General features: G+C 35.4%; 1 protein-coding gene across 6 annotated transcripts in view; it reads left to right on the top strand.

Moving 5' to 3' along the window:
* Positions 1-14736, top strand: part of DYM (dymeclin) — a 310625-nt gene that overhangs the window by 202729 nt on the left and 93160 nt on the right. For all 6 annotated transcript variants that reach the window (XM_032470527.1, XM_032470531.1, XM_032470529.1 and 3 more), the window contains one exon: positions 2807-2909. In XM_032470527.1, coding sequence (XP_032326418.1) covers positions 2807-2909 — 103 coding nt within the window. The remainder of the gene's footprint in view (positions 1-2806; positions 2910-14736) is intronic.

Raw genomic sequence — 14736 nt, 5'->3', positions numbered from 1 at the left:
CTATCTCAACATATTTTTATCTTTTAATTTTCATTGCCTGAAAAATAATTTGTGTATTAAGAATACATACCCCTAATGCAGTCTAGTATTATGTTCAGTTATTCTTTTTTGCTCAGCAGTTTCACTTCAAGGAATTTATCCCATAGGCAGTCTCACCTCAGGTTTGCTAAAAATCATGTACAAGGCTGTTCATTGCAGTGCTGTTTATAATACAGAAAAACTGGACACATTGCAATGATTCATTTTTAATGGACTAGTTAAATTATGGTATAGCCAGATGCTGGGATATCAAGTAACTGGCACTCAGTATGTGTTTATTGAATGAATCAAGGAATATATTGTTAAGTGGGAAAAGTGCAAAGTATAGAACAGTACCTATTTTGTGGAATCAAAAACTTGGATGTATATGTCCAGTATTCATTTATATACTTGCCTTGATGCATGTGGTATTTCTGGACTCACAGACAATAAACTGCTAACATTAGTTACTAATGGGTCATGGGAATGGACGTGAGGAGAAAGTGCAATGTTTCCTTTTAACCTTAAAAAAGAAAAAAAGCAAAACAAAACTAACCCTCCAGTACAGAAAAATAAAGTGATTGAAAAAAATGCACATTCTCTTACAACTGAGTCTTTTTCCTACTTCTCTACATAGCACTTTCCACTCCATTCTCCTCACTGTCCCATATCTCACCTCCATGCTTTGCCTTCTGTTTGGAACTGTCTTCTCTTTTCTCTTGCACAAATCTTTTCCCCCAAGACTTTATATAAAGTCTAACCCCTTCGTGAAACTTTGCTGTACTATTCCATTTCAAAGAAATCTCTCTTATAAACATATGCTTGATCAGTATCATATGATTTCACGTTTATTCACTCAGTAATTATTTCACTTTTTTTTTCTGCCTGCTGTATTTGAGTATAGATTTAGAGAATATTCTTCCCTCTGTTACATTTACTTTGTACACATCCAGCATTGCCAATAAATGTTTAAGGAATTTTTCCTTGATAATGTTAAATTTAATGAAATACTTGTTTTCAGGGATTAGCCCATTTAAACCATCTGAAGTAATTATGAATTTTCCTGGATTGATATTCAAATCAATTTTCTATTTAGGAAGGTATCACTAAGAAATACTTGAATAATGTTTGGGGCATTAAAAAGATACTACAGGTCATATTTTTTTGGAAAAATACATGGAATCAGAATTGTCTTTATCTTTAAGCAGTCATCTAACCCGAAGAGGAATTCTTTATTCATTAGATATAGTCGATTTAATATTAGGATCATATAATTACGTATATTTGAAGCTCTATTATTAGGCACATAAACATTTAGGATAGCTATAGCTTCTTGGTGAATTAGCCCTTTCATTACTATAGAATCTCTCTCATCTCTAGTAATAATATTCTTATCCTTAAGCCTACTTTGTCTAATGTTAATATAGCCACTCCAGCTTTCTTATGACTAGTGTTTATACAGTGAGTCTTTTGCACCATTTTACTGTTATCTGTATCTTTAAATTTACAAGTGTGGTTCTTGTAAAATAGCATGGTATTGAGTTTGGCTTTTTTATTCAGTCTGACAATCTCTGTCATTTAACTAGAGTGTTTAGGCTGTTTACATTTAATGTAAATTTGTTTTGTTCTTTGACAGTTGCTCATTTTGGTCTATAATAGTGCATCTTTTACTCTGGATTAGAATAGCCCTCTTCAGCATGGCCTTTCTGAGAATTCAGCAGAGTGTTCATGTTCAATGAGTTTTATCCATTCTCACTGGTTAGAATTTCAGCATCCCTCCAGCTTTTTGTGACTGCTAAAATCTCTGTTCAGTTTGTGGCTCCTGGATGGTGTTTCACTGCCATGCCCTGTAGGGTCTGTCTTTGCACAGTACAGCTTAGTATTTAGCCAAACACTCAAGATGACCCTTGGACAGGTTTTTTGGACCTCCCTCTTGCAATTCTCTCCAGTCTGATAATCTGCCCTGCAAATTCTAGCTGCCACAGAAACCCCAAATTCATGTCTCTGTCTTCTCAGCACAGCACAATATTCCTGTGTGCTGTTTGGGTCCCAGTTTTCTGAACCACAGTCTAGAATGTTCTTTGAGGCAGAAACGCACTATTTGGGGGCCCACGTGGATCACTTTTATTTTAAGGATCATAATCCTGCATTCATATGTTAGTCAACATCTGAAAACAGTTATTTCATATATTTTGTCCAATTTTTTAGTTGTTTACACAACAGGGTTGTTCAGTACCAGTTAATGTATTATGGCCAGAAGCAAAAATCTTATATTTATTTAAAGCCATCCTTTTTGAGAAATAAGAATATAAAGCTACAATATGGAACCATAGACTCTATATGACTGTATACTAGAGAAATAATCTAATCAATGCACCTATTTGAAAGATGAGAAAACAGAGATACAGCAAGCTCGAGTGAAAGGTTATTACACTATGAGTTACCAATAGAGTCAGTTCATGTCCCAGGTTTTCTAAATCTCTGCCCAATGTTCTTTCCATGATAGTAATCTTCTGAAAATTTCTTCTGCATTTGAAATATAATTTTAAGCGATCAAATTTTTGTTTTTAGAACCCTTATAATTTAAACATTCTCCTCACTTCATTTTTTGTTACATCAAGAGTATTGTTAATCCTGCTATTAACACAAGCATGAAAAAAAAGAATCATTTACAAGTAGTTTTTAGAGTAATTGGCATTCTGTGGAACTGTATAATTCCAGATAAAACCTAGAAAAGGAGACACTTAATTCTTGTAATGTAATTGGGGTTTTTGTTTGTTTTTTTCAGTTTGTTTTCCTTGCTGTCTAAAAAACACAACAAAGTTCTGGAACAAGCCACACAGTCCTTGAGAGGTTCGCTGAGTTCCAGTGATGTTCCTCTACCAGATTATGTAAGTAGTTACCTTACTCTGTCAATAAAAATGTTTCCTTTCATTGCTAAATTGAAAAATAACAATACCCTCCTTTCCCAAGATCTGACTGTGATCTTGGCCCCCAAGAAACCTGTGACAGGTAAGTAAAGGAGTGACATCTACATCAAGGGAAGAATTTAATGATGATTAACAAGCAGTTGAAGTCAACCCTAAATCAATGATTGTTAATAATTAGGAATCTTATTACCTTAGTCAAGAAACCACTCAAACTAATTAACAAAGAAACACAGGGGGAGATTTTATACGAGGTGTGCAAAGTTTTCTCACTGAATTCAAGGGCAAGATGTACATCTGGGTTTCAGAGAACAGGAACTTGAAATCGAAAAGCTGTTGGATTCATTTAAAATAACCCATCTTTCTGGGGCATTTAGTTTCTGTTATCTGCTTCTTTTTGCTTCTTACTCTGCTGCTAATTTCTATAGGCCCAGTCTCTCTCTTTGCTGACTGATCAGAGTCCTAATTCTCGGTTCCTGGGAGAGAGAATGTAATGGGCTGTGCTAGGTCAGTATGCTGCTCTGGTCTTGTCTGCCATGGTCAGCAGAAAACAGCAGTAGCCTGTTGCATTTGTTCCATCAGCTTTAAAGATGAAGAGCTTATTGCCCCTTGACCTCAGAGGATGATGATGGAATAGAATGGCCACAGCACAGGGATGAGCATTATATAATAATAATAAGGAGAACATGTTATGAGTTCCTTTAGGATAGTGCCACTATCTGTGAACACTTCTTATATTTTGGAACGTGCCTTAGATGAGGATGCTAAAAAAATGTCATGTCATGAACCACAGAGGTGGTTCATCCAGCTCTAATAAGGACCCCCTCCCTGAGTCCCCAGACAACGAGGTGGGTTGATGTTTAGACACTCTGTGAGAGAATTTTTATATTCTGAGTTTGATGTGGTGATGTGTACCAGACAGCCGGAGAGTTGTTTTGCTTGTTTCCTGCTGTGGTTTGTTTCATTTTAAATGGTTGTGCTGATATGAGACTGTGGGAACAGCACCCAGTCCGGATATCAGACGCTGATAAACAGAGATCGCTGTCTGCAGCCACAGCCTGACCGGAGCTGTTTTTCTTCTCTTTTATTTATTTATTTAGTGTGTATGTGAGAGATGTTATGATCTGTCATCCCATTAAGGTATTCAGTTTAAAATTCCCAAGTACTTCTCTTTTACCAAAATAAAAAAAAACAAACAGTATCTTTTAAGATTTCCTGCTGGTTGAATATTCTCAACATTTTTTTTCAAATGAGCATTATAACTCACTTAATTCTATCCTTGTCATGACTTGTTATAAGGAAACAATTCTTTTTTTTCTTTTTGTTGAAGTACCGTCAATTACAGTGTGTCAATTTCTGGTGTACAGCGCAATGTCCCAGTCATGCATATACATACATATATTCATTTTCATATTTTTTTATTAAAGGTTACTACAAGATATTGAACAGGTAGTTCCCTGTGCTATACGGAAGAAACTTTTTTTTTAATCTATTTTTTAACATTTGTAAATCTCAAACTCCCAGATTTATCCCTTCCCGCCCCCTTTCCCCGGTAACCATAAGATTATTTATGAAGTCTGCAACTCTGTTTTTGTTTTGTAGATGAGTTTGTAGTGTCCTTTTTTTTTTTTTTTTAAGATTACACATATGAACGATATCATATGGTATTTTTCTTTTCTCTTTCTGGCTTACTTCACTTAGAATGACAGTCTCTAGGGCCATCCATGTTGCTGCAGATGGCATTATTTTATTCTTTTTCTTTTTATGGCAGAGTAGTATTCCATTGTATAAATATACCATATTTCTTTATCCAGTCATCTGTTGATGAACATTGAGGTTGTTTCCATGTCTTGGTTATTGTATATAGTGCTGCTATGAATATTGGGGTGCATGTATCTTTTTGCATTAGAGTTCCCTCTGGATATATACCCAGAAGTGGGATTGCTGGATCATATGGTAAGTCTTTTTTTTTAGTTTTTTGAGGAATCTCCATACTGTTTTCCATAATGGCTGCACCAGACTACATTCCCACCAGCAGTGTAGGAGGGTTCCCGTTTCTCCACAGCCTCTCCAGCATTTATCCTTTATGGACTTTTGAATGATGGCCATCCTGACTGGTGTGAAGAGATGCCTCATTGTAGTTTTGATTTGCATTTCTTTGATAATTAATGATATTGAGCACTTTCCATATGTCTATTGGCCATTTGTATGTCTTCATTGGAGAATTGCTTGTTTAGGTCCTCTGCCTATTTTTGGATTGGGTTAGTTTAGTTTTTTGTTATTAAGTTGTATGAGCTATTTATCTATTCTGGAAATTAAGCCTTTGTCTGTTGCATCATTTGCAAATATTTTCTCACATTCTGTAGGTTGTCATTTTGTTTTGCTTATGGTTTCTTTTGCTATGCAAAAGCTTATGAGTTTAATTAGGTCCCATTTGTTTATTTTTGCTCTTATTTCCATTGCCTGGGTAGACTTCCCTAGGAGAACGTTGCTAAGGTTTATGTCAGAGAATGTTTGGCCTGTATTTTCTTCTAGGAGATTTATCGTATCTTGCCTTATATTTAAGTCTATAAGCCATTTTGAGTTTATTTTTGTGTATGGAGTGAGGGAGTGTTCTCACTTCATTGACTTACATGCTGCTGTCCAGTTTTCCCCAACACCACTTGCTGAAGAGACTATCTCTTCTCCATTGTATATTCTTGCCTCCTTTGTCGAAGATTAATTGACCATAAGTCTGTGGGTTTATTTCTGGACTCTCTATTCTGTTCCATTGATCCATATGTCTGTTTTTATGCCAGTACCACACTGTTTTGATTATTGTAGCTCTGTAGTATTGTCTGAAGTCTAGGAGAGTTATTCCTCCAGCTCCATTCTTTTTCTTCAATTTTCCTTTGGCAATTCTGGGTCTTTGGCGATTCCATATAAATCTTAGGATCATTTGTTCCAGTTCTGTAAAAAACTGCCCTGGGTAATTTGATAGGGATCGTATTAAATCTGTAGAATGCCTTCAGCAGTATGGCCGTTTTAACAATATTGATTCTTCCAATCCAAGAGCATGGGAAATCTTTCCATTTCTTTAAGTCTTCTTTAATTTCCTAATCAGTGTTTTGTAGTTCTCCATGTATAAGTCTTTCACCTCCTTGATCAGATTTATTCCTAAGTATTTTATTGTTTTGGATGCAATTTTAAGAAGGATTGCTTCTTTACTTTCTTTTCCTGTTGATGCATTGTTAGTGTGAAGAAATGCAACTGAATTTTGTATGTTAATATTGTATCCTGCTAGCTTGCTGAATTATTTTATTAGCTCTAGTAGTTTTTTTGTGGAGCTTTTGGGGTTTTCTATATACAGTATCATGTTGTCCACATATAGTGACAGTTTTACCTCTTCTTTTCCAATTTGAATCCCTTTTATTTCTTTTTCTTACCTGATTGCTGTGGCTAGGACTTCCAAGACTGTGTTGAATTGAAGTGGTGAGAGTGGACATCCTTGTCTTGTTCCAGATTTTAGTGGGGAGGTTTTCAGTTTAAGAAAACAATTCTAATTGTTCCTTGAAAAACCTCAGTTGGGGCCAAAGTGGCAATGGGGATTATGTTTATTAAGAACTTGAATTTTGTTCATCTTTAAATGTTTTGTCATTTTTATATAGTTATTGATTTATATAGTATTCCTGTTTAATTCCACGAAAATATGTTGAATGTATATAGAACTGAGGTTGCAGTATTCTCCTTTAATCAGAGGCCAGAAAATTGGTATTTCTTGGAGAAAATGTGTCATATTTAACAGTATTTAGCAAACTTGTAGTTGATTATGCAATGAAAGGACAAGTTGAACTCGTAATGGACAGATGCTACTATTGAATGGTACAGTTTTAAGAGTCATTGACTTACTGTTTTCTTCTTGGATGAAATTTTCACTAAGTAAAAGTGAATTTCTTAAGTCATCTGATTCCTAGTAATATAAGGAAAATTCTATTTGGAATCTGTCATTGACAGTCCTTATTTTCACATTTGTGTGTATGAGACTTTGCAAATCACAGATTTTCCAAATGGATTTATGAACTTGAATTTTGGTGCCTTTCCTCAGAGTTAAGTAAAAAGAGTGAGTAACATGAATTCAGTAGTAGTGGTAACTGAATCACCCCAATCACTGATCTGATAGGTGATTAAAGAAAACAGTAGCAACCTTACAAGTCAGTGCTGCAGTATGTTTTTCTTTGGGTATAACTGATGTTTTTATCCATCATTCCCATTGCTCAACAAACTATGTATAAGTGAGTTAACATCTGAAACCATGTTCTCATTGTCATTCTGTTTTAAGTTGGTCATTAACTGGGAAAATAAAATATGTTTCTTCTTTTTTCTTCCCCAGATATGTTACTTGTTAAGTGTCTTTGCCAACAACCACCTAAAATTCTGTGTCCTAGACTAAAGCTTTAGACCACTTGTTTGTAAAAGATGGAAAAGGAATATGAAAGGCTTTTAATGCAGCAGTGGTTACCCTGATGTATACTTTCTACACTAAGATTGAAAGAAATATATTAGTAAAGAGTTTGGATAAGTGCTTAAAAATAAGGATGTTTTTCTTCTCATTGTAGTACATAGAGTACTTCAGTCTACCTAGAGATTTGAGTTTATTAAGAAAATGTTTATTCTCATTATACTGAATAATTCACCAGTCAGTTGAGTAACAACATACAAAGCAAATAACAAGTTACAAAAACATTAGTCTTAGTACTTTAGTACAGCCATGTTTATCTGAACATCTCAGGGGAAACCTGAAGATTTCAACCAACTTTAGATAATGAGGAAATGCCCTGGCTGCTTCCGGGAAAATAAAACGAAAATTGCACTCAAGTTCTCTGTGGGGAGAGAGAATCCCCACTACATACTACAGTGATAGCTGGTCAGAGAGTGATAAAGGTATCTAGGAAAGCTGGTGAGGTTCAATTGACTGAGCTCTGGTGTCTATATAGGGTTTCATAAAATTTAATTCAGTGACTAAAAAGGCCAGGAGAAAATTGTTAAAGAAGAACCTTTCAACAATTTTTAGATAAGAATAAATTTCTAGAACAACTTTGGTCATATAACATAGAATCTGAATATATAAAATGAAGCAAAAATAGTAAATGAGTTATACTTGCTTTTTAAATATAACCGTGACTTTTAATTATCAGTACTGTCACAGTATAATGTAAGTTTTGTTTCCCTACTTTCTAACAGTTATCTTAGCAGCTGGTTGAGATGAGAGGAATCATAGGTGGAATCGTAAGGAACCAAGTTATGTTGCCCCATGATCATCAAATAACTTTTGAAACCTTTTGAAACCTTTTCAAGGGATAGACTTTCCCATCTCATCCCAAATGTAAATGCAAAGGCACAAGTCAAAAATACCCTGGCCAAAAAGAGTAAGGAGCCAGATCAGAAAAATCAGCGAAAGTATAAATAGTAACTAAGAGTTTATCATCAACTTGCTAAGCCAGTGCAGTCTTCCCTCCACGTCCATGGTTTTGCTTTCCATGGTTTCATTTACCATGGTCACCCGCAGTCCAGAAATATTGAATGGAGAATTCCAGAAATAAATAATTCATAATTTTAAATTTCACGCCTTTAGAGTAGCATGATGAAATCTCTTAACATCCAGTTCCATCCCGCCTGAGACGTGAATCATCCTTTTGGCACATTCCGACCTTTAGTCACTTGGTCGCTATCTCAGTTGTCATCAGATGGACCGTCGTTATATCACAGTGCTTGTGTTCAAGTAATGCTTATTTTACTAAATGACCCAAAGCACAAAAGTAGTGCATCACGCTGGTAATTCAGATATTCTTTTACTGTGTCCAATTTTTGAATTAAACTTTTATCATAGGTATGTAGCTATAGGAAAAAACATAGTATACAGTTCCCTCGGTTTCGGTATTCGGTGCCCCCACCTATTTCAAAATCTAAGGATGCTCATGTCCCTTGTATAAAATGGTATAGTCCAGTCAGCCCTCCACATCCTCAGATTTCAGATCCTTGAATTCACCCAACCACAGATGGAAATTTCAATCCAAAATTGGTTAAATCCACAGAAGTAAAACCACAGAATGTGGAGGGCCAGCTGTATATTTATTAGGAAAAAAATCCACATGTAAGTGGACCTGCACAGTTCAAACCTGTGTTGTTCAAAGTTCAGCTGTATTTAGGGTTGGTGCTACCTGTGGTTTCAGGTGTTCGCTGGGGTTCTTGAAAAGTATCCCCTGCCAATAAGGGAAGACTACTCTAATGCTATTGACAACACACACACACACACACACACTCTTCAGGGGTTCTCAGAGTCTCATTTTCACTTTCATTCTCTCAGGACAATACAACAGAGTTGTCCAAAGGCTACGTGATGAGTAATAATGTTAATCTGACAGTTAATAGAATGCGTACTTGTATGTTCTCATGTTTTAATTTTTCTTGGTTTTAATTTCTAATGTGGTAAATACCAATACATGTAATTCACATAAAAATAGCTTTTTGAGAGCATCATTGACTTTTAAGAATATGAATGGGTTTTGAGAACCAATGGTGTATATGAACTATTACACACACAAATACACAGAAAGAACATTTAAATATACGCTGTCTCATATTCTATAATTATTTCTTTTATGCGCTTCTCAGTAAGACTGAAGTTTGAAGACATGAAGTCTTTTGTATCCTAGGCTGGAAAAATTGACTAAATATTAACCAATTAATTGATAAGGATGATGCTCTGTTAGGTGTCTAACACTAAAAAAGAGTCTTAGACCTACCTCATATCTGTGTGACTTATAATTTAGTTTGATCATTTTTCTCATTGATTTTTGCATGATTTTTATGTCAGAATTGATGCATGTTCAAACATTAGTTGTAGCATTTTTCTTTTAGTTCAATATAAGTAGAACAGGTTGTTCAACCTCCACTTGATCTAACAGTTTGCTGTCTTAAGTTGTAAGTTCCAAAAGAGCAAAAGTTGTGTGTTTGAAATTTATTTTGATCATCATTGCTTATCATTAACATTCTATATGGAACCCTAACATTTTGCTCATTCTGCATTATGTCATTTGATACCTTTTTAATTGATAGCTCTTATAATAATCTTTAAGCTCTTGTTTATAAGTTTTATATCTGCTTTTAGACATTTAATTTCTTCAGAAATGTATTATGGGGTATTCTGACCTAATTCCATATGACAAGAAAATCTAGATTCAGAAATTTTTCCATTTTTCCCCCTTTTCATTTTAAGTCATTCTGGTTTGAAGATTCCTTATCAGTGTTTACTTTTTAATTCAGATCTCAGAGTCATTTGACTGAAATAGTTGATGGATTGGGTGATATTGAAAACTATCTTCAGCCATTTGTTTTGTACAATATTGAGCTAGTGTCAAAAGGCTTCTCTTCACACACACATACAAGGAACTAAATACAAAAATTCACATACGTACGACTCTTTGTATTTCACACTGTTAGTTCTTGATGAGACTCTCACTTACTGATTAGTCTGTCGGATTTAAACCCTGGAGTAGAGAATCTCACACTTACATAACATGGAAACAATTTCTTCTTTAGAACAACTGATTTTAAAAATCAAATAAACGAAGCCTGTAGCAAGTGAGCAAGCTCCTCACCCCATCCCTGTCAGTTTTTTTCTCTAGTTTAAAACCAGTCCTGACTTTAACATAATCGGACCGATTTTCTTGTTTGTGTTATGACTTGGCTTTGTATGCATTTCTGAACTAGGAGTTCCAGAAATGTTCCGAGAATGCTTCTAAGGACAAGAATCCCCTCTTGTTTAAAAGAAAAATAAATTCCTCCATTCTTAAAAAGCACACCTGAGTTGGGGGAGATACTATTGCCCTTTCTCTATTCCTACAGAGGCAGTTTGTCTTTTCCCTTCTTATGGAGTATGGTAGAATATTTTAGAAGATTTTTTTAAATTATAATTTAAAATACTTAAATAACTTTTATGTTCCTTTCTCTGCTTTATAAAAGGAAATAGGATGTGTTTGCATTGAAATCCGGCAATGATTAATTATTTCTAAGTGAAGTTTAAAGAATATAGAAAAACTAACCTATGCATATTAAATTCAGTAGCAATATGTGATAAATTTGTAAAAACCGGTGATCACGGTTTCTGTCTTTCCCCTTCCTCCCCTTCCTATTGTAGTGAAAATATTTTTACCTGCTGCTGAACAGAGATAATACAAAATCATCTTTTCCTAAGATTCTTCAGACTTGCTTTTTTAATAAGAAATCATTATTTTAATTTTGTTTGCTCAAATTTTGATTTTTCCGGCCCCCTCTCTTTCTCCTTTTCTGCCTGAGTTCATAGTTCTTAATAGGAAGAAAAGAAGTCTACTATTTGGAATTTTCTTTGATATATCCTTGATTTACATGGCAAATAGAAAGCAGCTGTCTATTTAAGCATCTAATTCTTGAAACCATAGTCCCCTCAAGCGTCATCTGGAAATAATGTAGCTTGTAAAACAAAGCTAAGAAGAAAAGGCAATGTTTGTTTTATGTGGGATGAATGATTTCTGTTGGGGTCCTTTAATTCGGCTATTATGAGGGTTATTAAAAAGCAGTATTACAAAAGAGGTTTAAATGAAAAGAATTTTTTTGAGCTGGTATCTTATTATTACAGTTGATTATAGTCAAAGCTGCAAATATTTTATAAATGGCACTTTATTATAGTTTCTCCAAATAAGACCCCCAAAAACTAGTAATCTTACTCATTGTATGAGTGGAAATTCAGCTCTTTCCATAGTGGATTTAATTTCTGAAAACAAATTGTATTTGAGAATTCAGCTCTGCCTGTTTTCCTGGAAATTTCATGGCTTTCTGAAAAATTCTTAAGAATTATTAAAGGAATATTTGGGGATTACCTTATAAATGCAGAAATGAACATGAAAGCATCAGAGTTTATCTAGGCTTCAGGTGTTATCAGAAGATTCAATTAACGCCAGATAAAGTTAAGCCTAAATTGTTTCTTATTCATAAATGTGAATTTGAGGACCTCAGTTACGAGAAGTGGTATACTTTGGGAAGCAGAACACAAGTTAATTTGTGCTTTGACAGTTGCTAAAGGTTAGTCCATAATTGGAGTGTATTGGTTTTCTTGATTTGTTAACACAACAAAGTAGTTGTTTTTGGATAGTTGACATATAAATAGAGCAGGCATGGTTAATTATTTTCACGAATTTGAGTCTAATCTCTCACCTGGTATCTTCTATGATCTCGAATTTGTGTTTTGACTGAAGTCATGAGAATATTGTGTTGCTCTGAAAAGTGTCTTCTTGTCTTTTAATCTACAATGCTGATTGATCAATTTAGTGACTGAATTAATGACATCCTTTTTAGGTCATATTCTAAACCTAAAAAGCACTGTGCCTTAAATAATCAGGTATTAACTCTCTTAGGAAGTTGTATCATACTAGTCAATAAATTCAAATTAGGGTAAGAGTAACTTCTGTTTCATTGTTAGTAGTGCTTTAGCTCACTAACCAATTCCAAGCCCTAAATTTCCCATACCCATTGTGACGCTAATGTGAATTACTAATATTATCCAGGCTAACAGTAATACCAGTTATAAAAGAGTAGTACGTGTATTTAAAAAAACTCCATATGGTACTTGAAATTCCTTATTTTTTTTTTCATCCAGCAAGTAGTGAGCAACTATGTCTTCTCAGGTACTTTTCTCTGCCCTGTGAAGACATGAATGGCGATAAAAATCCCTGCTCTCAAGAAGCCTACATTCTAATGAGGAGAGATGGATAGTGATTGTATGCAGGGACTAATGAATGAACAAATGAATGAGACGTTAGAAGTAAAGAAGAATAAAGGGATTGGGAGGGCTAGCGATGGGAAGATAGCAGTGTAATGGGTGGTCAGTGGAAAGTATGCCTCGGTGAGAAGTGACATTTGAGCAAAACCTAAAGGAGGAGAAGCAGTGAGTCGTGTGGCTCTCTAGAGGCAGTGTGTTGTAGGAAAATGAAATGGGGTGAGAGGGCTTGAGACAAGAGCCTCCGTGAGCCCTGATGGGTATTGTGGCTGGGAAGGAGATTATCTGGACCATATTTATAATCATTTTGAACAAATGCTTATTGAGGACTGATCCAGAAAAGTTTTGGATAGAGCAACTGCCTGAAAATGAGAAGACCTGTGTTCTGTTTTTTCACCTTTACTTTCTGTGGGCTTGGGTAACTTATTTTGCAATTCTGACCCTTGATTTCCTTGCCTTAAATTGTATCTTAAAGTAGATTTGTGTGTGTGTGATTTCTTTAACATTGTCTCTGGTTCTATTAGTTCTATGAAGATACCCTGGATATATAGAAAGGGGTTTGTATTGCTGCAGTGCACAGTTACAGGAGACTCCACTCTCATTCTGTGTGTGAACCATGCCCCCTGAAACATCTCCTGGAATGCAGTGCATGGTGTGCCCTGGAGTGATACAACAGTAGTGGGCCCGGGTGTGTGAAGAGGCTCAATAGGAAATACGGAACGAAGATGCAGATCCTTTCTTTAAGGATTTGAGACAGACATTAGTAGATATCGCAGAGTGATGTACATATTCAGAGATAATATAAATATCAGCTAATTTTTTGATAGAATGCTACAAATAAAAGGCTCCTCCGAGAAAGCATCATAGAAATTTTGAGTGGTTTTTATGAGTCTTACAGAATGGAAGGGCCTTTAAGAGTCAGTATGTATAGTTGTTAGGAGTATAAGCTTTGGAAGGGGTAGGTATAGCTCAGTGGTAGGGCACATGCCTAGCATGCATGATGTCCTAGGTTCGATTCCCAGTACCTCCATGAAAATTTTTAAAAAATTTTTAAATAATAGAACTATAAGCTTTGTGAAGAGAATTCTTGGAAGATGGACCCAGCCTCATAGGTTTTTCGTTTTTTCAGATTTCCTCCATGAAAACAACAAATAGAATGCATCGACAAATACAACATCTACAACAAAACTAGGTGACAGAGTAGCCACATAAAACCCAAAATACAAGAGGGTGGGTACAGACTGCTCAGATCCTTGCAGTATCTGTGCAAGAGGAGCTGAAGGGCAGTACTAAGACACCCAAGGGAGCTGAGAAGTAGCCAAAAGGGGTTCATTGGAAAGAACACAGACCAGTTTGAGAAAAGTGCCTGAAACTGGTAGGGGTCCGCTGTAAGATCTGCTGGGGTTCTAGCCGCTGGGCCCCATCAACTCTTAAAACTAAATAGCTAAAGCTCTCTTTCGGGACCAAGCCCCATCCATTGCTGGAAATAGGGCCCCCAGAGGAAGGAGGTCAGGGACAATAAGCAAAGAAAAAAGAAAGTTGAGGTAAGTGTAAGGTTGGAGAAGAGAGCCTAGAGATCCCGGGAAGTACATGGCCGTATTTCTGAACACTTCACATAGACAAAGAAAAGGTCGCTCTCAAGTCTTGAACCCACCCTCCATACTCAGAAGTGTCAGGAAAACTTTAGTAAAAATGAGCAAAAGAGAAAAATCACAGTCAAATCCAGTGCAAAGATAGAAGATGAAAGAGAATAAGGAGAATCATCATATCTATATTGACAATGAAAGCATATGAACCGACCAAATAGATGAAAACTACTCAGTAACTTTTCCAACAACTAAGAGAAGCTAAGAAAATGATACAAGATATAACAGAACAACATAAATCAGAATTACAAAAACTGAAATGGTTAAATTTTATTTAGAAATAAAATTAGGAATGAAAAGTCATTTCAGAGATGTAGATTATACACAAAGGTAAAGTATTTAGTAAATTAAATAG

The sequence above is a fragment of the Camelus ferus genome, chromosome 30 (genome assembly GCF_009834535.1).
Source record: "Camelus ferus isolate YT-003-E chromosome 30, BCGSAC_Cfer_1.0, whole genome shotgun sequence".
Classification (NCBI taxonomy): Eukaryota; Metazoa; Chordata; class Mammalia; order Artiodactyla; family Camelidae; genus Camelus; species Camelus ferus.
The sequence above is the reverse complement of the archived record's forward strand: the minus strand, read 5'-3'. Positions and strand labels throughout refer to the sequence as shown.